Source organism: Bos indicus, chromosome 6, assembly GCF_029378745.1.
Source record: "Bos indicus isolate NIAB-ARS_2022 breed Sahiwal x Tharparkar chromosome 6, NIAB-ARS_B.indTharparkar_mat_pri_1.0, whole genome shotgun sequence".
NCBI classification, from domain to species: domain Eukaryota; kingdom Metazoa; phylum Chordata; class Mammalia; order Artiodactyla; family Bovidae; genus Bos; species Bos indicus.
This window is the reverse complement of record NC_091765.1, coordinates 69,231,468-69,254,197: the sequence shown is the minus strand read 5'-3', so window position 1 is coordinate 69,254,197 and position 22,730 is coordinate 69,231,468. Positions and strand designations below refer to the sequence as shown.

At 48.1% G+C, this 22,730-nt stretch overlaps 2 protein-coding genes across 2 annotated transcripts in view; one reads left to right on the top strand and one right to left on the bottom strand.

The window, feature by feature from the left end:
* SCFD2 (sec1 family domain containing 2) overlaps positions 1 to 13,870 on the top strand; it is a 396,972-nt gene extending 383,102 nt beyond the window's left edge. Inside the window, exons 8-9 of the mRNA XM_019962747.2 lie at positions 1,414 to 1,533; positions 12,337 to 13,870. Coding sequence (XP_019818306.2) covers positions 1,414 to 1,533; positions 12,337 to 12,429 — 213 coding nt within the window. The 3' untranslated portion in view covers positions 12,430 to 13,870. The remainder of the gene's footprint in view (positions 1 to 1,413; positions 1,534 to 12,336) is intronic.
* A 4,061-nt stretch (positions 13,871 to 17,931) lies between these two features.
* RASL11B (RAS like family 11 member B) lies at positions 17,932 to 22,416 on the bottom strand. Its single transcript, XM_019962746.2, has 4 exons — positions 22,064 to 22,416; positions 21,402 to 21,458; positions 20,169 to 20,245; positions 17,932 to 19,388 (listed from the first exon to the last, which is right to left on the bottom strand). The coding sequence occupies exons 1-4, from the start codon at positions 22,203 to 22,205 to the stop codon at positions 18,918 to 18,920; spliced, it is 747 nt and encodes a 248-aa protein (XP_019818305.2). The 5' UTR covers positions 22,206 to 22,416; the 3' UTR covers positions 17,932 to 18,917.
* Positions 22,417 to 22,730: the final 314 nt, after the last annotated feature.

The following is a 22,730-nucleotide window of genomic DNA, read 5'->3' as shown; positions in this document are numbered from 1 at the left end:
TTGTCCGGTATTCACCACTGCCCATTTGGAAGAAGTTTAGACCCACTTTTCCTTCTTTCTTCCTGCCTTTTGTTTTTCCCTTCCCTCCCCCGATTTCTCCCCATCCTTCCCTCCCTCCCTCTTCACTCTGAGTTTCCTCTCCAGAAGCCAAGGAATGACTTATGTAACTGGAAGCACTTAATGTATTACCTTCCTAAGTGTTTTAAAATAAGATACTGAAAAGTTATATTTAGGCAAGGGAGTCAGAAGAACCAAGATGAAAAAAGAGTTGAAGCCAGGGTAAGAGAAGGGCTGGCTCTCTTCCTCTCAACCTGCTGCCCACCCTGCCACCCATGGGGACCATCCTTTGGCCCAAAGATGGCTTGTGTGTTAGTGAGTGTGGTGAGTGCAGACACTTCCCTACTTTGTCTACCCTCTTCTGGCTGGAGACCAGCCTGCTTCTCCCACCTCTGGCTTCACTGGTCATGCAGGCAGCTGGCAGCATCCTTCCTATAATGACTCCATGCAGCTGTCCTGCTCACTTTCCCCAGCTGGTGACCTCTTGCCTGCAGAACTTGGCTCATACCACTTGTACCCACTCCTCCCCGAACCATCCTGAACTTGCAGGTAGGACTCGAACACACTGTCTTCAGGAACCCCCTCTTGTCCCCTTCGGTTAGTCACCAGGTCTACATGTTGGCATTGTGCATTTCCTGAGATGGTACTGAGGGATGCTCTCATCTTAGTTGTTTATACTGTGCCTCGCTGGTGAGACCTTGAGGCCCCGGCAGGGATTCTCCACGACATTCAGTGCAGCATCGCAGGCAGGTGCAATCCTCAGCTGAGGTTGGTTTGCAGAAGGTAAGGGCATGAAGTCTGCCCCCAAAGGTGGGCACGGGGCTCTTGCATCTTTGTCCACCCTTCACCTCCTCCTCCCTAGGGATGTGACCATCTTTCAATGCCACAGGCATTTATTGAGCACCTACTCTGAAACGGCACCAAGTACTCTGGGACTTCAACAGTGAACCAGGCAGACAAGATCGCTGCCTCCTCAGTTTGTGTTCCATTAATGGAGACAGCCATCAAAGAAACATGTGTAAGCAGAGACGATGACTCCAGGCTGTGGCTATCGCTTGGAAGGAACTGCACAGGCTCTGTAAGGCAGGAGCACATTTGTGTTGAGACCTGTAGACTGAAAAGGAAGGGAAAGTTGCCCTCAGTCTTCTCTGTTATTTAATAGCTCCTGCTCCTTTAACTTCTCTTTCAATAAAATATTTATGTAAAGGGCTGTAGGAAGGCGACGTGCTGGGCATGCTCCTGGTCAATGGGCTCGCACCCCCTAACACACTGTACCCCTAACGAATTATAATCTCTCGAGTGGCTGTTCACCGCACCTGAAGACGCCTCTAACGCTAGGCGCATTTTGTGTTGCAGGTAAGCCGGCCTCATCCCAGCGACCACCCTCTCCTCATCCTCTTCGTGGTGGGCGGAGTCACAGTCTCTGAAGCCAAAATGATCAAAGACCTAGTGCTGTCCCTGAAGCCGGGAACACAGGTACTGAGTCCTCGGTGACGCTTGGTGACATGATCTGAATGGGAAGCCTGGACAGGGGGAAGGGTGGGCCTCCGTTAGGCTTCCCAGCCGTCTGCGTCACCATCCTGCAGCCTCCTCTCCCCTGCTCCTTCTACCTGTCCCAGGCCTGAGACCTCTCCTACCCTGGGCTGCAGTGCTGTTCCCCCGATTCCTAAAAGGCATGTCTTCTCTGATGTCCAAGCAGTGCTTAATTACTCTAGCGGTTTCACCTCTTACCAGGCTCTAGATAATTGAGGGTGGCTCCCAGGGACCCTCTCCACCCTGTGGAGAGGACAGAAAGGCACCTCGTCTGGACAGTGACAAGTGCAGTGTCTTTCTTCTCCTGCCTCCTGCCAGGCTCCGTCTCCCTCCCCACAAAATGCCCATGGTGGTTAAGGCACAGCCCTCCTCCATCTGCCTTTTACTAGCCAGGTGATCCAAGTGAGAAAAGCCTTCAGTTTTCTCATTGAAGCGACAGGGTGAGGTGACTGTGAATCTTAACTGAGAGATGGGAGAGAATGTGCTTCTTAGTGCAGTGCCCAGCACACAGCCCTCGATACAGGTGGCCAAGGTTATTATCAAAAACCACTTCTGAGCAGTTGCCACCCTACCCTGCAGCAGGAGCTCAGGGAGAGGGACTTGAGGAACAGGCAAGGACTTCCCTGTCTCTGGAAGCTCTCAGCTGGCTGGGGCAGCAGAGCCTGTAACTCAGTAAGACTAAAAAATCCTTGCCTTAGTAGGTTCCCAAAGCAGCCTGAAACAGGAGGCTGCAAGCAGACTTTACATGGGAGGGGATCCCAAGAAGCAGAAGGGAGAGAACTGGGAGAGAGACAGTGGAGGGAGAAAAGCCAGTATAGAGTGCGTGGCTGGGCTGCTTGCTGCTGTGGGTACCCCAGGCTCTGTCCTCCCGGGGCCAAGGACTGTCCTCCAAACTGTCCTGCTAGGGGATGGAGTGCCTGGGACTTCACCCTGAGGTTGAGGCTTGTCTCCTGGGGCCTGTCTTCAGCTTTGTGCTGGGTCTGTATGCTGCCAGCAGCCTTCTGTGACTTGGAGACAGCAGAACAGAGATGCCAGTGCAGTGCTTCGGGTAGGATGCCGGCTCAGAAGAGAACTGTCCACCATAACCGCACAGAATCCTGGTGGTATTCCAACCATGCCTGGCTGCCCGCCCCCCGCCCTGGGGGAGAGGTACAGATGTCTCCTACTTCCACCCACTCAGCCAGCCAAGGAGCTCCTATCCCCGCTGGCATCCCAGACAGCTCACTGATGGATCCCCATTGCTGACCTAGCCTCCTGAAGCAAACGTGCTTTCCTTGAGGACAAAGACTGGGCCTTCCCAGGCCTGTGCACAGGACAGGAGCTCTGTCACCTTGAGGTCTGGTGGTGTGATGTTGTTGAGATGGCCAGCCCACCTGGTGGTATAGAAAAGGCCAGATCTCTGTGGGTCTCCAAACACCCAACTTAGGAAAGGGACCCAGGTGTGCAGGGAGCCATGGCATGTTTTTGAGCAAAGGAGTGACCCGTCATTGGCTATGGCCACTTCTGCTGTTACTAACACCTGTCTTGGTCGTAGCTGGTGGGATTTCTGATAAAGTGGTAAATTCAGCCTCACCTCACACCTACTCCATCAGCAGTGTTCAGGGTCTGTTTAGTGAGCAGTTGCCTTTTTGAGCAAGACATTCTTTTTTTATCAGCAAGCATGCTTCTCACTGCCCCTAACATGGTGAACCGAATTCTTAGCTGCTGCATTGTTAACTGGCTGACAGACATGTTAATCTCCCCTCTAAAAGGATGAAATGCACACTTTTTCAAAGCCATGTGACCTGAGTTTGACAACAGAGACCCGGAATCTGCAGTGGCTCAGTGGCTGGGCTGCAACTGACCGACCTTGTGCTCAGTCATCTGCAGAGAGAGCGGCTCAAAGAATTGGGGGCTTAAGGGGCAGGCGTGCCTGCTGCTTGTCCTTTGTGCAGAAAGCTCCCCCTGAAGAGTTAACAGGGCCTAAGAAGATTCCAGAGAGGAGTTATTTACCAGCATGGCCTTCATTCCAAGTCCTGAAAGGAGGTGGATTACCTGCCTGTTTGCTGGAGCGACACCTGCGGAGGCGGGTCTCCCAGTATTAGACCTCCACAGACCGGCAGCTAAGTCAGCCCAGATCTGAGATGTAACCAGCTCCGGCTTCAGAGGTGCATTCAGAGGGATGAGGGCTGGATGCTCTGGCTGTACACGGAAAGGCCTGCTAATCTGTCGCCCTCTTAGGTCTCTGCTGGGGCGCACATGGGAACAACTGAAGGGGGGCAGGTCTGGCAACCAAGAGAGTGACTCTAACCTGACCGATGATTTAAACATACGTATCTAATACTGCTGGCTAATACATGTCTAATCCAGCCTACATGTAAAGGTCCCTAGGGATGAGGATTTACCCCCTTGCCCATAGCCTACCCGAGTCCTGGAGGCCTTGGCCCTTAGGACTGTTTGCTCTGCCGAGTCTACCTCCACTCCCTCTGAGGTCTCACTCAGCAGTTTCTGCCTGTAGCTCCTGGGCCCCACAGAATCTCCAAACAGATCAGGCTCACCCCTCCTCCACAGGTCCTCTTCCAGGCTGCTCTTCTCCAAACTGAGTGTCTTCTGTCCCTCCAGCCACCTCACTGCAGCCCGTGCTGTGAACCTGGGTATCCCAGTTCCCAGACGGCTCTCCTGGGACCCTGGTCTCTCTTTTCAGGCTCACTTACACCTGAGCTCCTCCCTTGCCAGGGGCTGAGCAGTGCAGAGGCGCTGAGGCCACCTCCTCCTCCCACCACGGCCCCTACCTGCCTCTGGGCCTTCTTTTCCTACCCGCTTCTGCTGGCCTCTCTTCCCTAGCCTCAGGACTTTGCACTTATTTTAATTCCAGCACCTCAGAAAGGATCTGGCACTGGGTGTCATGATTACTCATTGAACATTGAACACTAGAGGACTTCCCAGGTGGCTCAGTCGGTGAAGAAGCCCCTGGAGAATGAAATGGTATCCAGTAGTCTTGCTTGGCAAATCCCATGGACAGAGGGGCCTGGGGGACTACAGTTCATGGGGTTGCTAGAATTGGACGTGACTTAGTGGCTAAACCATCACCACAGAACACTAGAAATTCTACTTGCATTATTGAAGTACTGTAAGATAAAAGCAGTTTTTCTGGAGACTACACCAGCCTGTTATTGATTCTGAGATTATGAACAACTAAGACCACCCTGTCTTTTGCATCAGTTGCTGTAATTCATATCTATTCCATACCACATAGATGCTTTTTGGACCCAGGAATAGGAACTTAACAGCCTCTTAATTGGAGTAGTTGATTATTCAGTAAACATTTATTGAGCATCTCCTCTGTGCCAAGCACTGTTCTTTGTGCTGAGGATAGAGCAGTGACCAAGCCAGACGTGTACCTTCTTTCCTGGAACTTACACTCTAATAGTGAGTGACTGACATCAAACACAGAAGCTCCAGCCAGACGTGAGTGTTCTAGAACAGAGGCAGGTGCTCTGATGGGAATACCTGCAGGAAAGGGGTGGAGGCGGGAGGGTCCTTCAGATGGCATCGGCTTCTCCTGAAGGAGAGGGTTGATGAGCTGAGATGTGCAAGGCATTCAGGGATCCACTCATCAAAGGAAACTGCCAATAGAAGCCACGTAAGGCCCGCACTTCTTGGAGAGAAAAAAGCTTCGTCTAAATTATTTCATCTGATTGATGACTGTCATTTATAACTTTATTGCTACTTCTGTCTTGGGTATTCCTTTGGAAAAGGTGTATGGGTTCATTACATATTCTAATGTGTTGTCTATAGATTATAAGATAAAGTCAAGCATGTACCTGCTGATACTTTTTAAGTTGACCTGTCTTTATACTTAGAGTGTGTTGTGTGTTAGTTGCTCAGTCGTGCCCGACTCTTTGTGACTCCATTGACTGCAGCCCACCAGGCTCCTCTGTCCATGAGATTTTCCAGGCAAGGATACTGGAGTGGGTTGCCATTTCCTTCTCCAGGGGATCTTCCCAGCCCAGGGATCAAACCCATGTCTCCTGCACTGCAGGCAGGTTCTTTATCGACTGAGCTAGAAATGTCTCTTAATAGTAGGCTTCCCTGGTGGCTCAAATGGTAAAGACTCTCCTGCAATGTAAGATCCCTGGGTTGGAAGATCCCCTGGAGAAGGAAATGGCAACCCACTCCAGTAATCTTGCCTGGAGAATTCCATGGACAGAGGAGCCTGGCAGGCTATAGTCCATGGGGTTGCAAAGAGTCAGGCATGACTGAGCAACTGTCACTCACTCAAGGCACATCCAGAAATAAATTCCCTTCTACAGAGGGTGATAAGGATCTCAGGAAACAGTGGCATTCAGAAACCACGTTAGCACCTGCTAGTCCCAGAGGATGGCTGTCCTGCACTACAGTGGGTGTGTTTTCTCTGCTCTCCTCCCCTGGTTGTTGCTAAACGTGCTGATGAGAGAAAGTGGGCAGCTAGAGAAAGCCCTCTTCCCTGACTACAAAAAAAGGGATCAAACAGGCAGCCTCTCAGCCCCACCCCAAACAGCCGCAGCCACAAGCAGCTGACTTTGCAGGCTTGCCCTGGCTCTGGAACGCGTGTGCCCAGCACTGGCCTCTTCTCACTGCAGACAGCTCTGCAGGCTGAACCCTGGAGCTGGGAGGTGGCCAAGATGCCAGCCGAAGTCTGGGATTGTGGGAGGAAAATAACAGGGAGGGACCCTCCCAGAAAGTATAGGGAAAGGCCAGCTCAGGAAACAGAGAGAGACAAAGTGGGCCTGACCTTCCGCCACGGCTCTTCACGGTACACGTTGCCCAACCACGCTTTCATGTGCGTCTGCATTTCTGGAACCAAATGTTCAGTGAGACTGTAATAGAAAAAAAAAAAGTAGACCCAGAAATATGCTCGTACGCTTACAATTTTGTGCCACTGTAGACATTCGAGGATAACTAAATCCTAACTCTAAACCCTGGCTCCAGGTTATTCTAAAATTTAATGCAAGCCCTCAAGGAGAGAAGTCAGGCAACTTCTTTTTTTTTCCTTCTGGTCTGCATTTAATTTGTTTTGAAGTTTCCTACTCTAAGGAAAATGTCAGTGAGATTTACAATTTTTCTTCTTTACCTTATAATTTGAAATATTAGACAGCATCACACATGTTCATATTATTCTTATTAATATTGCCCTTTATTCCTATGTACTTCATGTATCTTTGATATTTGATGCAATCCTCTTAGCAATGCTGAAGTCATTTGCAATAGAAGTTTCTTGTTGTTTTCCCTCAAGTAACTTCCTTTTAAACAACCATCGGAAGGGACAAAAATGGAGACATCTGAAATCTCAGGGCATTCTTTAGAAGAGCCTAAACACAACACACTCACCCCACCAGCAACACAAAGGCAATGAGTTTTCCAGAAAGCTTGATCATGTCTGTTTCAATCCACTATCCCAGTGGTTTAACAAGACACACCTTTTATGTTTAACACATGTGGCACCTATACAAATGAGGGCAAATAGTGCCTTGAATATGATATGTGCTCAAGAGCCAGTTCATCAGCTGGATGAATATGCATGTTGGTGCCTGTGCATGTGAGTTGCTTGTACTGGAAAGCATCTCCCAAGTTTAAAAGAAAAATAGAGAAAAAAAACATTTTTGTCCCCTGCTCCTTTCAATTCACAGTGTTGGAAATCAAGGGATATGAGTCTAAATCCTGGGCTGCCCTGCTTCCTCTCTTTCAGCAGAAATAGAACAGGAAGATGCTGGCACCTCCAAATTATAGCAATGGCCCAAAAAAGCGAAAAGTGGAGAGAAAGCAGGTGCACTGGGCCACCCCTGCAGGAACTAGGGCAGACTGAGCACAGAGACAAGCGGTTCTTTCGGCTGGAGGAGAACCTGCATGCAGCCCCAAAGGCTGCTTTTTAGGGGCTTGGTTCCCAGGTGCCCTTGGGCCCTCTGGCCCTGCCTCACAGATGGAGATTTTCATCCTTGCCCTCGGCTGCTTGAGAAAAAGCCAGTCCTCTGAAAGGAAGTCTCTAGTGCTTGATTTGCCTCATATCGCACGTTTGATGATTATGTTTATAAAATTTAAATTTCATATCCAGCAGGCTGATATAGGATTGCTTTAAGCATTTTCTTTTTCATTTTAGAGTGTCCTTCCGCTCCCCGCCCCCCCCCCCCCCCCCATTTAGCTAAGATTTTTATAATTTTAAGGACTGTTTTAGTCAAATAATGCAAAAATACCTTCACTTGAATAGGCTAGAAAACTGAAAATGAACAAAAGATGCCTGAGATGTGAAAATACTTAAGGACCATCAGCTATTATACTGTAAAGGAAATGTTAGCCATGTGATCCTGCTTGCTCTTCAAAATAGGAATTTTAGACAAATGGGTTTTCAGTTAAACCAATTTGAAACAAATTTACACAGAGCCATTATATTTGAGCTACCAGAGCCTCTTGGTGTGAAAAAGTCACTGCTGAACATGGCTAAACCCACTTCCTCCTTCCTAGTCTTGTTTTTGTTTATTCAATTAATCAATCATTGGCTAACTTATTGTATCAGGGATCTGCGAGGTATCAGGCACTGTGCTAGCAAACAACAAAGAAACTCAAGGAAACAAGGAATACAGTGTAATAGCAACAGCCATGGGAACATCCTCAGTCTTCAGGGAGAGGTGGTCTGGGAAGGCTTCCTGGAGGTGGTGATGCCTGAGCAGATTGTTGAAGGATGACTAAAAGATCTTCAGGCAAAGAGTTGGTAACTCTCATTCTAGGTGAAGAAACACCCCCAAAGTTCCATTTGTGAAACTGCAAATAGTTTAGAGTGTCTAGAATGTGGAACTGGTAATGAGGGGGATGCTGTGGCCAGGGGCTGGGGTGTGGAGTGCTGAGCAGCCATCAGACTCCAAAGTCTTGCGATGCTCTCTAAGAGGATCAGGCTTATAGATTTTTGGTTTGTGGTTACCATAAGTTTTTGATATAGCAATTTATCTACATACAAGACTGGTCTCTTAATTTCAAATGCATGTCCAATAGCCTGCATTTGTACTCTCCTCTTCTCACAGTTGCTGGTTTTGAATTTGTATTTGTGTGGGGTGATTTCCTACCTTTACTGTACATTTGCCTTTACCAGTGAGCTTCCCCACTCATAATTTTCTTATTTCTAGTTGTGGCCTCTTCTTTTCCATCTAGAAAAGTTCCTTTAATATTTGTTGTACAGCTAGTTTGGTGGTGCTGAATGCTCTTAGCTTGTGCTTATCTAGAAAGCTTTTGATTTCCCTATCGGGTCTGAACAAGCCTTTGGGTAAAGTATTCTTGATTGTAGGTTTTTCCCTTTCATCACTTTAAATATACTGTGCCACTCCCTCCAGCCTGCAGAGTTTCTGCTGAAAAATGAGCTGATAACCTTACAGGGATTCTCTTGTATGTTATTTGTTGCTGTTCCCTTGTTGCTTTTAATATTTTTCTCTTTGTCTTTAAGTTTTGCCAGTTTGATTAATATGTGTCTTGGTATGTTCTTCCTTCAGTTCATCCTGTATGGGACTCTCTGTGGTTCTTGGACTTCAGTTACTATTTCCTTTCCCATATTAGGGCAGCTTTTGGCTATGATCTTTTAAGATATTTTCTCAGGCCCTTTCTCTCTCTCTCTCTCCTTCTGGGACCCCTATAATGTGAATGTTGATGCCTTTAATGTTGTCCCAGAGGTCCAGTAGACTGTCCTCAGTTCTCTCATTCTTTGTTTATTCTGCAGCAGTGGGTCAAGCTTAGAAAGGGTGGAGGAAGGCAGTCAGGATTTGCAGCCTGTGAGTAAATGCTATCAGGCTTACACGTGAGGAAGACATCTCTGGCACATCCTCCTCCCCTATATCAGCCCAGTGACTGCTCTGCGCTGAGTAGAGGGAGCGCAGCAGAGGATGGGACTAGTGGAGGTGGTGGTGCTAATGAAGATGAAACCAGCAGGCACCATTTTAAGCCCCTCCAGAGCCTGTCATTGTGCTGAGTATTTTATATCTATGTTCGCATTTGATCCTTATGATAATCATGTGAGGTGGGTGTCATTATTTCCACTTCACAGATGAAGAACTTGAGCCTCAGAGTGATCCAGCAAATTCTCCAGGGTCTGTTGTCTGACAGGTGGCCAACTGAGGCCCCACTCACATTGGACACTCCTAAGGCCTCTGTACCATCTGGCGGGAGTCCTTGGTCTCAACGTCCTTCCCTCCTAATGACACTGACACCTCTCATTTACTTCACAGACTGCCTTTGTTTTCCATTGTTTCTTTCCTGCCCTCCAGAACACACACCCAAGACATCCTCTGGTTCAGCCCTTATGCCAAATACCCACTCGTCTAGTTGTGACAGGGTCCCGCTCCTTAGTGCCAGCTCAGTGCAGGTGACTGGGCCAACGTCCATCAGCCACGATTGAAAGCCCAGCCCACACCCTGAGAGTGATGGATTCTTTGGGCTTAGTTGTCACTGCCCTGGAAGTCTGCACATCAGCCGAGTCTACAGCCTTTCCCTCCCAGCTCCTCTACCGTGTTCACGAGACGTACGCATCCTCAGAGACTCACCCTAGCCGTTATACTTGCCCTCACCTGAGCCAGAGAGGAATCTGCCGTCTTGGCTTTGGAACTAAGACCCCAGGGGTTAGCATGGTCTAACCATGGTGGTTAGCCCCATCTGACCCAGGTGGTGGGGTCTGGCAAGCACAGGGCAAGGGAGGGGCCTGTGGCCTAGCTACCTGTCCTCCTGTACTTCACGAGAGTCTACTCTCATGCAAAGGATTCTTGTCTTTATGTGTGGTCTTTTAAAAATATCTGAATAAGGGTCTTTTAACTTGTTATCTGGGGTTCCCTGGTGGCTCAGATGGTAAAGAATCCTCCTGCAATGTGGGAGACCTGGGTTCAGTCCCTGGGTTGGGAAGATCCCCTGGAGGATGGCATGGCTCCGCATTCCAGTATCCTTGCCTGAAGAATCCCCATGGACAGAGGAGCCTGGCGGGCTCTAGTTCAAGGGGTCACAAAGATTCAGACATGGCTGAGCGACTAAGCACAGCACAACCTGTGGTCTACGAATCCTAGTTAGCCACAAACCTCACCTGAAACTATATTCAAAATCTTGTATAGATGAACGTACATGTATTTTTCTAGAAAGTTCTTAGCTTTCATAATATTCAAAAGGAGGCCTGGGCTTCCCTGGTGGCTCAATAGGTAAACAATCTGCCTGCAATGCAGGAGACCCAGGTTCAATCCTTTGGTCAAGACGATTCCCTGGAGAAGGCAATGGCTACCCACTCCAGTATTCTTGCCTGAAGAATCACATGGACAGAGGAGCCTGATGGGCTACAGTCCATGGCATCTCAAGAGTTGGACACGACTTAGTGACTAAACCAACATGACCCAATCACAATAAAACAGCAGCTCAGAATTGCTGAGCACCTTGTATGCATTACAGTCTTCACCTTGGGTAATCCTTGCCATAATTCTACAAGCTTTTATTTTTCTCCTGGGACGGATAAAGTGAGGCCACAAGCGGAATAACCTTCCCCAGTGTACATAGCCAATCAGCCATGGTGCCGGGCTCTGCTAGCATCTGATGAGCCTGCTGGTCTGGGTACCACCATTCTCTACTATCTGTTGGACTTGGTCTCGAAGACCCTGAGGGGTGAGTACAGGCCCTCTCCAGAGCCGCGTATTCCAGTGGTATCTATACCATGTGATAAGAGGGTGCTAGTGTTCACTCTCTGCCCTCAAACTCTCTCATCACATGGCTTTCAAGGAAAAACGTGAGCACAGACTGCAGTGTACTTCTTCTGCCAAAAATATGACTTGACTGATATTAACCATATATTTTCAAGGATAATTCTCTTTCAAAATAAAAAGTAATCATTAACCAGTCCAAGTTCGATGCATGAAATGGGGCACTCAAAGCCTGTCACTGGGACCCAGAGAGATGGGATGGGGGAGAGGTGAGAGGGGGTTTCGGGACAGGGGGGACACATGTACACCCATGGCTGATTCATGTGGCAAAAACCACCACAATACTGTAAAGTAATTAGCCTCCAATTAAAATAATTAATTAAAAAAAGATGAGGTCATTAGGGTAAGCTCTAATCCTATACAACTGTGTCCTTATCAAGGGGGAAAGAGAGACCCAGAGACAGACACACAGAGGGAAGACAGGGTGAAGACATGAGGGAACTTGAGGGGGAAGGTTCACCCTCGCAACCTGTAGATGGAACCAACCTGCCAACACCTGCATCTGGGACTTCTGACCTCCCGAGCTGTGAGATGATGACTTTCTGTCATGGAAACTGGGTACTAGGAGATAGATACAGTCATCATCATCATCATCACCCACAGCAACATGCTGCTCTTGAGTATGCCTTCTCTCTTTCCCGGAAGGAACAAAGCCTCCCTGGAGGAGAGAGGGACCTCTTTGTGGAGTTCAGATTACCAGATTACAAAGCAAAGGTCTGATTTAGTACAACTAAGCAGCGAGGTGGTGGCTAGGCTTGGCCCTGCCCAGTGCCCACTGGTTAAAGGCTCAGCAGACGCAGCCCTGCTGTCCTCAAGCCACCCTTCCCAGCCTGCGTTCCCCTCCTTCCACCTGGGACTCGAGAACCCACTGATTCCAGCAGCTGCCTTCTGCCTTTTCCTCCACAGTATCCACTCTATGCCTTCCCCTCAAAGAAGGGTGTTGCATTTTATTTCTTGTTATCGAATAAGCTGGGTTGGCTCTCCTAATTGTCTGCAATGTGTTTGCCCCTCCCATTGTTAGGTAATTGTGCTGTCCACACGACTCCTGAAGCCACTTAACATCCCTGAGCTGTTGTTTGCGACTGACCGGCTGCATCCAGACCTTGGCTTCTAAGCATCTCCTAAGAAGATGAGCCCTACCTGAGCTGGAAATCCCAATACTGTTATCTGTTAAAATCCAATGCCTCCCAAACCAATGTCCCTGTTACTAATCATGGTTATGACTGAATGTTGCCCAAAGGATCTTCATAACCACACAGTGAAGTATTGCTGAGATTTTTTTTTAAATCATTTTTCTAAAGGCATCAAACTGCCTTTCAGCTGGCCTAATTCATGATAATGCCCATTTATCCTTACCCCTCTCTCTGTGATCTTTCTGATTCCACCTGCAAGTTCATTCATTCTAAACAAGTGCCTGTCGGTGAGTGTTGGTAGATTACAAACCGTTTGATCTGCAGATGCTCCAGGAGAAGTTAGACATGCTTTAGAATCATGAGTGTCAGGAAAGTTGGGTTTTCAAGATAATGTAGCTGAGGAGGGAACACTGCGAATGGGATCTGAGGCTTTGTTTCTCTTTTGAGCTGAGACATTTCTGAACAGGGGAGGAAAGGAGGGGGTCGGCTAGGGCAGTGCCGATCGTCTGCCTCTGTTGTAAATCTCCTGCCTTTACAAAGAGCTGCATTGTTCCTGTCTGCTTACTGGGCAGGGCTGCCAGCCTGCCTGGAACAGGAGTGGGAGAGAGGTTGATTGGAGCACTGTGACAGCCCAAGAAAGGTTTCCTGTCCTTCCAAAGGAAGGCCCCAGTAAAGATATCTGGTCCAGGAGGTCTAGGTTGGAACCCTACCCCTATGACTTATGATTTCACATTTCTACTGATTACACATTTCTACTTTCTTTTCTGTAAATCTTAGCCTTCCTTCTAGCCATAACAGAAAAACCTAGACCCACAGAGTGGAATTATATAAGAACTCCAGCAGACAGGAACTTCTTGGAACCCATACATTTGTAGGTGTATAGTTGATGGAAATTTCTAGTGTCTCTAAAAGATGTTTACAATAAAGAGGGAAAGCTGAAAACAATGACTAGTGTGAATTAAACAGGTAGAAGAAATAAAATGTAAACCAAAATGTGTCTCTACTTTTAGTTCTCTGCAAAACACTACCATTTTATGAGAAAACTGTGAAGTTGGAAATCATTTTGAGATGTCATCAAGGCAGGCTTTCTTGACCCCAAGATTCTTTATTTTGTCCAAGTATGTTTTCCACCTAACACTGGTTCTTTCATGGTGCTGAAATAGTGGAGGCCCCAGATGCTTCATTCATTCTACTCAGAAGTTTGAATTTGAGTAAGGGAGAAAATGGCAGATAGCCCCAAAGAAATGATCATTAAAGCAAAGATCACTCTTTTTTAAAATGAATAAATAACCTCTTGAATTCCCTGGCGGTCCAGTGGTTAGAACTTAACATTTTTCTGCAGTTCCTTGAGTTCCCTGACCAGGGAACTAAGCATGGCCAATAAATTAATTCATTCATTAATAAAGTAAATAAGTAACCTGTTGTGGGTCTCCAATCTGTATTCATTTGATCACTCATTCATTCCCAACTCCCCAGTGGCACGTGCCAGACAGTCCCCAGCGTTCCAGGCCAGTGGGGAAGGAGGCTCATCCTGGACCCCATGTCTCTCACAGAATGCCCATCTGGTGCTTTTCCTGAAGCTTGGGCCCTGTGAGAGGATCTGCTCAAGGTTAAGTTTTAAACCATATGTCTATATGCAAAGGAAACTTTCAGAAAATACAAACCTCAAACTGCTAACAAGCGGTTCCCTCTGGGAAGGAGTCTATTATAGAACTTCACTCACTCTCAATATATTTGTGTCATTTGAATATTTTCACAGTAGATGTATTGATATATTACTCTTAGGCCTTTAATGTATTTTTACAAGTTGATTTCCTCTTGTATAAAAAGAATATTCCAAAGCTTCTAATCTGAAGTGGTAAACAAAGGACGTTTCTAATTGTAAATGTTACCCATCATCAGTTACTGTGTTCCCCAAAGGCTCACAATACTAAATTAAATATAGCCAAAGGCAGTCTCTGAGTGGTGGGGGAAACATCAAAAGTTTAGTTTATAATCATCTTTTTCCATCTCTGTGGTCACTGGTTGTAGAAACTGAGCTAGGCAGACAATCAGATAGCAGAAGGCTTTGCAGGAAAGGTGAGCTGAAAGAAGATCGTGGTGACCAGAGTTTGCTTTGAATAAAAAGGTCGGAGGCACAGGACAGGGTGCTGCTCTTGAATGAAAAGCAGGAGTAAAATGAAGACTTGGTGTACATCCTGCAAAGGGCCTTCAGCAGACAAGGAAAAAGCAGGGACTCCAGAAGGAGCACATCTGGCCCTGGGTGGAGGATGGGGTGGGGGGTGCAGGGAACAGTTGTGCTCTTGGCATCTTGTGAAGCAGCAGTGGTTAGAACAGAGCTCCACAGTCTTGTCTGGGATTGAGTCTCAGCTCGCCACTGCCAGCAGTGTGATCTCCAGACCTCAGCGCCTCCATCTATAAACTCCAGGGAATAATAATGATTGGTCCCCACCTTGTGAGAGGGCTGCTGTAGAAGGATCCCATCCCTAACACAGCTAGCCTGTGGCACTGAGCAAGGTGGGTTTTCACTCCTGGTTTATTTATTGTAACAGATAAAGCTCTGTAATTCCTAGTGGCCTTTTCCAAGCACCATCTTGACTTACCAGCAGAGACTCAGCGGGGCAACCCCACACCACCACCCCACATCGGAGTTACCCAAGGTCTCATTCCTAAGGGATTTCACCACAAGCTTGAGCAACAGCTTTATCCTCCACAGGGTATAAAGTGAATGTTGAAATCTCATTTTTCACCAGCACGAGCAGCTCACTGCAAGCAGGCCCACAGCTCTGGAACCTGGGATTCGGGCAGGGTGATGGCCAGGTGCTGACAGGGAGCCCCAGGCCGGGAGCATTCAGCCACCTCAGCCCACGACTCAGTGCCAGGCTGGCTGTAGAGTGTTCGGATGGTTTTGATTTGCAGCAGGGAGGAAACTTGAAAGCCAGACATCTCTACAGACGAGAATCTGGTGCTGAGGCAGACGGGCTGTGGGCCGTGCTGGCCCCTGTTCCAGCCTGGACGTCTTTATTACTGAACTGGGACTGGAGGCTAGTGAGCAGCTGGCTGATGGCAAGAGCAGATGTGGCCTTGGCAGCCAGGCAGGCCTGGGCCAGGGAGGAGCCACAAGCCCAGGGTAGCAGCAAGGGAAGCCTAAGGGAAGCCTGATGAAGAACACGGGGCCAAGACAGGGAGGGCCCGCATCTGCAAGCCAGAGGAACAGAGAAGCGATGGTGGCTTGCAAAGTCGTGAGCTGGCAAAGTCGTGAGCTGGCTGCCTGGCGTCTGGGCATCAGGCAGACCTGGGTGGAGTCTTGAATCTGAATCTGCCACTTAGGAGCTTGTTTTTCTGAGCCTCCCTTCTCTGCATCTGTAGAAGGGACTAAAGATGGATTGTGGGGTTGGTGTGGAGAATGAAAGTTATTTCAAATCCCCCTCCAGTGCTGGAGTTTTCAGTCAATAGAAACAATGACTGTCAGTGTGATCCCAGCTTTCATCTGTCCGAATCTCAGTTTTCTCATCTTTAAACTGGAAGTGCTATCATTACCTTCCTTGCAGGATTCTTCAAAAGATTAAAGGAGATGGATTATAGTCTGGCATACTGTAAATGCTCAGTAATTCTGATGCCTTTCTTCACTCCCCTGAACACACACACACCTTTCCCTTCTTCTACCCAGGTGGTAGGGAGACCATCCCCTACCTAGGTAGGAGGGGACCGTCCTCAGTGCCATGTGATTGCAGATACTAAAAACAAACAAGGGATTCAGAGATATAATGAAAGAGAGGAACAAAGGTAATGAAATAGGAAGATAAATTCGTGAGAAGAAAACATGGTGTACTCTAGAACTATAAATAGTCAAGTCAGCCTGAGACAGTGGACAGGAGTGGAACTCAGGTGGTTTCTAGCCAGGGGTCAATTTCTCTCTTCCAGAGTGGCCTCCAGCGAAGCATTATCCCCAGGATGGATGAGAACCCTGAGACTCTTTCAGCTCGAATTTCTGAAAGGAAGTTTAAGAGACCGAGTCCAGTATGGTGGGGAAGTGAGAGGCAATGGAGAAGTGCCAGGAGGTCAGGAAGGACAGCTCACGAGGGAGGAGGAGAGGTCTGCTTGAGCTCTGCAGATTCCTGGAGCAGGTGGAATGGAGAGGCAGCCAGGGACCCCTTATAAACAGAGGATGTCCAGCACTGCTCAGCACCACTGCAAGGTAAAGCCCCGGGGAACACTCATCTTCACTTCCAGAACATGGGTAGAAGACCATTGTGAAGTATATAAAGATGAACCGCTCAATCAGTGGACATTACTAATATAGCCATGTAGGATGAATAAAACCAAACATGAGCAGAATCTAATTGGAGATCCTTGTCACTGCCTTTGAAAGGAGATGTTTTTAGAATCTCCTGTGAGCACCATTCCCTCCCTGCACCCAATACCTTCTCAGAGGTTAGGTTAGGCTTGAAGTGTAGAAAATTGCCCTCTACCTAAGGAAGGTGTAGGGCATAACCAGAAGCCCTGTCAGGAGCAGGCAGGACATTTACCCTGTGAGAAAACAGATTTGAACATCTGGCATTGTGCCATAGTAGAGCTTCAACTCTTCATTATGGCTGCTTCCCTCAGTCCCAAGGCCCCATACATGCAGCAGTGGCCCGTATATGAAATGCTGTGAAGGAGTAAGAACATTGAATATAGTCAGAAGACATTGATTCATGCCCTATCTGTGAACTCAAGGACATCACTCTAAACTCAGAGCCTGTTTCTCTCACCTGTAGAAACAGTGGTATTTCCTCCTCTGCCCTCCCCACAGAGTTATCCTGAGGGTTACATGAGATCAGATATGTGAAAGCACTCTCAGACAAATACAAGGTGTAATTATTTGCCCGTAAAGGTGGTGACTCACCTGGCTTGTATGAAAGCTCTCCCTGGCCTGGATGGAAGCAGATGAGAGTTTTAGCACATCACCTGGGGCAGGTGCCACAAGGGAGGGGTTCCTGAACCACCCGCATCAATGGCTATGAGCTTCTACAACATGAGAAAAACGTGCACTTTTCAAAAGTGGCATACCCAATGAAGGCTCACCAAATAGGGCAAATAATAAGCAGTGATCTTGTGTAGGAGCATGATCTTCCTTGGCTTAGCCAGGACATCTCTTATCAGCTTAAAATATAGACCCAGACATCTGTCTTAGGTTTCCCTGGAGGATCAGGAAGGAAATGAATAGATATGTTACTCTCAACTAGAGAGCAGCAAACCAGAATTTACAAGCTCAAAGGCCGGGGCCTTTGACAAGTTATCTAACTTGTTTTCAAGTTTGTTTCCTCATCTGTAAAACAGGGATGAGAATAGAATGCACCTTGGTGGTTTGTTGGGAGACTCCAGGGCTCACCCCAGGAAGGCAGAATGCCCACTCGAAGTGCCAGAGAAACACCAGGTGCTGAGACATACAGTTTGAATGACAAAAGACGAACATTTTGATCAAGACCAAGTCAGATGTCTGCCCTTTTAAAATGAGCTTTATTGTACATAAAATAAATTACAGTTTAAGCCAAAGCATGAGTGGCTTTTTAAAGTGCATCTGTGTAGGGGATTCGGCAGTCGCCCCTGCATCTGTTCACTTGCTGTAAAATAGTGTTTCCACAGTTAAGCCACAACTCGGCCAGGTCTGGAAACAACCCAGCGTCATTGCTGTGTTTACACAAATCACACCAAAATCAGTTGGACACATTTTGTTTTTCTGTACCTGATGCAATGATCTGGAAAAAAAAAAAAAAAAAAACTTATACAGCCTCACAATTATTCAAAAGTTTGGGGCTAAAGAGTTTGTGCTCTCAACCAGCCAACACGTTCCCAACTCAGCATCCTCATGCTGTGTCTGAGCCCAGAAGTTTACACACATCTGCATATATAACATTCGGCCCATAAACTCCACTCTTTCTAGTCAGGTGGAGGTAGCATTTTCTTCTTTTTCTTAAAAAAAAAAAAAAAGAAATCTGAGTATCCTTCAGGTTTGAAAGTCATTCTATAAGGAAGAGTATTCGAGAGACACATACTTGTATAAGAAAAATCAATTCTTTCTCTTGGGGGGAGAAAAAGAAGGAAAAAAAAAAAAAAAGAAGTCTGTGAATGCTTAATCTGTTCTTTCATTCCCACTGTAAATCACATCAATATACTGGGTGAATCTACAACTGACTGTCATTTACAAGGTAGTTAACAAAATCCCAAGCCATCACCCAATCCCTCCCCACTACAGAGGGAAAGTCGTGGAGGCTGTTTGGCATCATCAGAGGTGACTCGTTCACACCACATCAGTTCTGTTCCCCTGCTCAGGACAACACTTCCTCTCCTGAAGCGGTTCAACAGGCCCTCCTGGCCTCTCTGCTCCAGCCCTTCCTGGAACCACAAGTAACCGCCAGCATCCAACGTTCCTGCATCACCCCGGACCCCTTCCCGGGAAGACCGAACCCCCTCGAGTACCCCTGCTTCAGACGGAGGTGACAGTCCTGACTTTGGCCGAGAGGGCTTGCTTGAACCTCCTCTTCAGGTCCTGCATGTTGGGGGACTTGGGCCGAGGGATGAGGGAGGTCCGTCGCTTCTCTGGCGTGCCACTGGGCTGCTGTTTGTGACTCACTTCTTTGCACAGCACGTGGAAAGCGTTGTAGACGTCATTGTCATTCTCGCTGACGGACACCTCATAGAAGGAGCAGCCCAGCATGCTGGCCAGCTGCAGTCCAAGCTGAGGGTCCACCTGCTTGATGTGTAGCAGGTCGGCCTTGTTGGCCACGACCACCACGGGCAGCCGGGTGCCCAGGTGCAGCTGCTGCACGTGCTGGTGAAGCTGGCTGGTGAGCTCATAGCTCTTGTAGTCAGTGATGGAGAAGACAATCACCACGGCGTCTGCCCAGCGGATGCACCTGTTTAGCTGCTCAGTGCAGCTCAGGCCATTCTCGTGGACCTGAAAGAGAAGGGGTGACAGCAAGGTGAAGGGCAAGGGCCAGAGAGAGCCCTGGCTCAGCTACAGAGAGAATTCAAAAGAGCCCTGAGCAAGAACACCAGGTTGCAGGCCATCAACAAGTTCTATTCCCCCACACTTTAGCTTTCTCGACAATATGTTGATCCAGCTGCATGGAGCTGGAATAAATAACAGAGCTGCTCACCACACTCAAGTGGAAAATTGACCTGCAGAGAACTCCATGCAGAGAGACTTTGTAGTTGCACAAAATGGGAAATTAACTGGCTAGACAGTAAGTCTGGGGAAGTAAAGATAGGAGCTGGAAGCATTTAAACCTGGATAACTGCCCAGTTCAAGAGGGAAAACACACACACACACATGCTAGCATGGCTCTTTGTCTATAGAGTAACTTTCCACAGTGTAAGAGTGATTCTGAGGATTTGGAGACGATACCTAGATGTTTGATTTTTAATGCCAAAAACACAAATGTAAAAACTGACCTTTTAAACCCTAGTACGGGCATTCTGCCAAATCCAAGTGTGTTTGGTTTGGTCTTTCCTGCTGAGTAAAATCGTCCTAAAAGATTTCTGCCCCTTTAGCCAAGTCTCCCATCTAGGCTAAGACTGATCAACAGCCAGATACAACTGAAGTGTCAAGCAATATATAAAAGCCTAGACTTGACTCCCCAGGTTTCTTTCCTTCTTCGGTACTTTGAAAACAGGAGAACAACTCTGTGGCCAAGCAGACTCCCTTTAGACTTAATCACATATATCAGACACTCACCTGAATACCTGGAGTGTCTTGAACCTGAATAGCCAGGGTTTCACCTTCTATTTGGACTTGTCTGGTATAGAGATTACCTATAAAGAGGGGAAAAAAAAGATTATGTCCTTCCTTCTTGTACAACTTTTAAAACACTGTAGGGAGGAAAAAAAAAACATCATAGGATAATTTTTACTTAGAAATTATAACCTGAACCAACGCACAAAATAAGCTATAGTCTATTCTATTTAATGGATTTATTTCAGATGTTTTTTTAAAACAACTGCAGTTTCAACCCTGCATAGGCACGTTTATTAAAACTAGGACAAAGCTTTTTACATTTTTGGAAACTTAATTGTCTAATTTTAAACAAAACTTACATTTTTAGAGAATTTCCTTGAAAAAAAATGTTCTTGGTCTATTTTCGTACTTATTGCTCTTTGGCACCAATTTGTTTTTTAGCCATTAGATATAAAGGCTTAGTGGGCAGATATTGTTAGTAAATTTACAGCCAACATCATCAATTGGAATAAAATTGTAACATAACATAGCTGACTCTACATCAAAGCAGAAGGCTGCCTTGCCTTATCAGGGGATGGTTTATATAGTACATTTGAAGTAATCCCCTGTAGGTACTTCATATGGTCTAAGGAATTAAGCAATTTGCTAACACAGCATAGGTAGAAAGCCCTTAAGCCTCCCCAGTGGATATCCTTAATCACAGGGATTGAAAGGGTGTCCAATCATTTATTCAGGAACTCTCCTCCTAAAATTTTACCATGTAGTTATTTTTCTTTGTTAAGAAAAGAGAACTTTAGGTTTACAACTGTGCTCCTTTGGCCTCTGCTTTAAAAGGTCACCTCTGAAAGGCAGCCAACAGAGAAGGCCAGGGGTGGGGGTAGGCGCTGGCCATCTTTTTTTTTTTTTTTTTTTATGACTTTTGCAGGAGTGTTTTGAAGGGAGAGGCTCTTGAGTACAAAGGGTGCTTCCAACTGGGGTCCCTATAGTTAAAACATACCAAGGAGAATACTTTCAGGCACTTGATAAAATGATGAATGGGCTTGGAATGGAATGAGGCCAGATGGCAGTTATGGGAAGGGGGGGCACTCAGGAGGGGGCTAGGAAAGTTGGAAGTGGCAGGATCCCGGTGCTCTGGCCGTCACTCTGAAGGAACCTGCCTGGTAGACACTTAAAAAATGGGAACAGCAGTACTGGTGCAGGCTGACAGCACTTTCTTCAAATACATTTCCTCACCTGCATTTCTTTCATAGTCGCCGATGAATCGTTTGGTGAGGAACCTGACCACGAGAGCTGCAGGTCAGAAAAGAGAAAGGAAAGGGGGTTAGTCTTGGCACAAGAAGTTAGATTGGTCTCCCCCCTTCAACCCCCACCCTAAAAAACAACTCTCAGGCAAAGCCAGCCACCAAATGAAATTCCTACCCTGCAGCTCCCTGACCCTACTTCCAGACACAACGGCGAGGGGGCTAGGAGGCATTGTGAATTATGGCTCTGTCCAGCTGGAAGGGTCATTTGGCCCACCCCCATTCTCCGAGCCCGGCCGAGCCACACCTAAGCCTGCCCGCACACAAACGTCTTTCCTAACCTTAAAGAGCTCCAGGAAGGGTTACGTTCACTGACTCCCCTTTCTGTGCCAGATACTGCCAGGGGCTCAAGAACCCAAAACTTCGAATCCCAGTTGTGTCGGTTGTGCAGAGGGCCGTCAAGCCATTTAGGATCAGTTTGTTTCCCTCATCTGATGAAGGAAGGGGGAGTGGAAACGAAGCTGGCTAAGGTCCTTCCCCAGGGACCGTGGATCAACCTCTACCCCAAGCCGGGTTTAGTCGAAACTGCCAGCGGGGGCCGCCGAACTCTGGACCGAGAGTTAAGCGGGTTCTCGCCGGAGCGCGAGGACTCACCAGTCTTGCCCACGCCACTGGCGCCCACTACGGCGATCTTGACCAGGCGGCGGCCCGCGGCCCCCAGGCAGCAATCGGCTGCGGCTGCGCTGCCCGGGGCGGGGTACTCGGCGATGGTGCACATGTTCTGAATAAGGCGCATCGCCGCTTCGGCCGGGGCTTCACCGCGGGGGACGGGACCTGCAGGGCAGGAAGAGGATCGCGCTGTGCGACAGCGGCGGGAGGACCAAGCAGAGGACTCCGCGGTTGAAAAGAAGAAAAGAAAAAGAAATGGGGGGAAAAAATGCACCGGAGAGGACGCGGAGGCCAACTAGTGCAGGCTCAGGCTCCGGGCTGGGACTGCAGCCGGGTTGCGCGCGCGCTGTTTTCTCCGCGACCGGCCCCACCCCTTGCTTCCCGCGGCCAATCCCGGGGCGCCCTGCGCGAGGCCCCGCCCACGGCGCCGCTCCGCGCGCGCCGCGCCCCTGGGGTCTCTTGGAGCCAGTGCGGGGCCCGGTGAGGCGTGGGGGAAATGGGACAGGCAGCCTGGGAGGGGGCAACGGGGAGGGGGTTGGAGGCGACCGCGCAGCCAATGGCGGGCGCCGGGGACAACAGCGCCGGGCGCGGGCCTAGGTCCTGCTGCGCCGGCACGGGGCAGATGCTGTGGCTGTGGGGTTGGGAGCGCCTT

Coding starts and splice junctions, on each gene's coding strand:
- RASL11B (XM_019962746.2), bottom strand. CDS start 22,205: ATGCGCCTTATTCAGAACATGTGCACCATCGCCGAGTACCCCGCCCCG. Junction 20,246..21,401: donor CGACTATGAAAGAAATGCAG/GTGAGGAAATGT, acceptor CCCTCTTTATAG/GTAATCTCTATACCAGACAA. Junction 19,389..20,168: donor AAGACACTCCAGGTATTCAG/GTGAGTGTCTGA, acceptor CTTCTCTTTCAG/GTCCACGAGAATGGCCTGAG.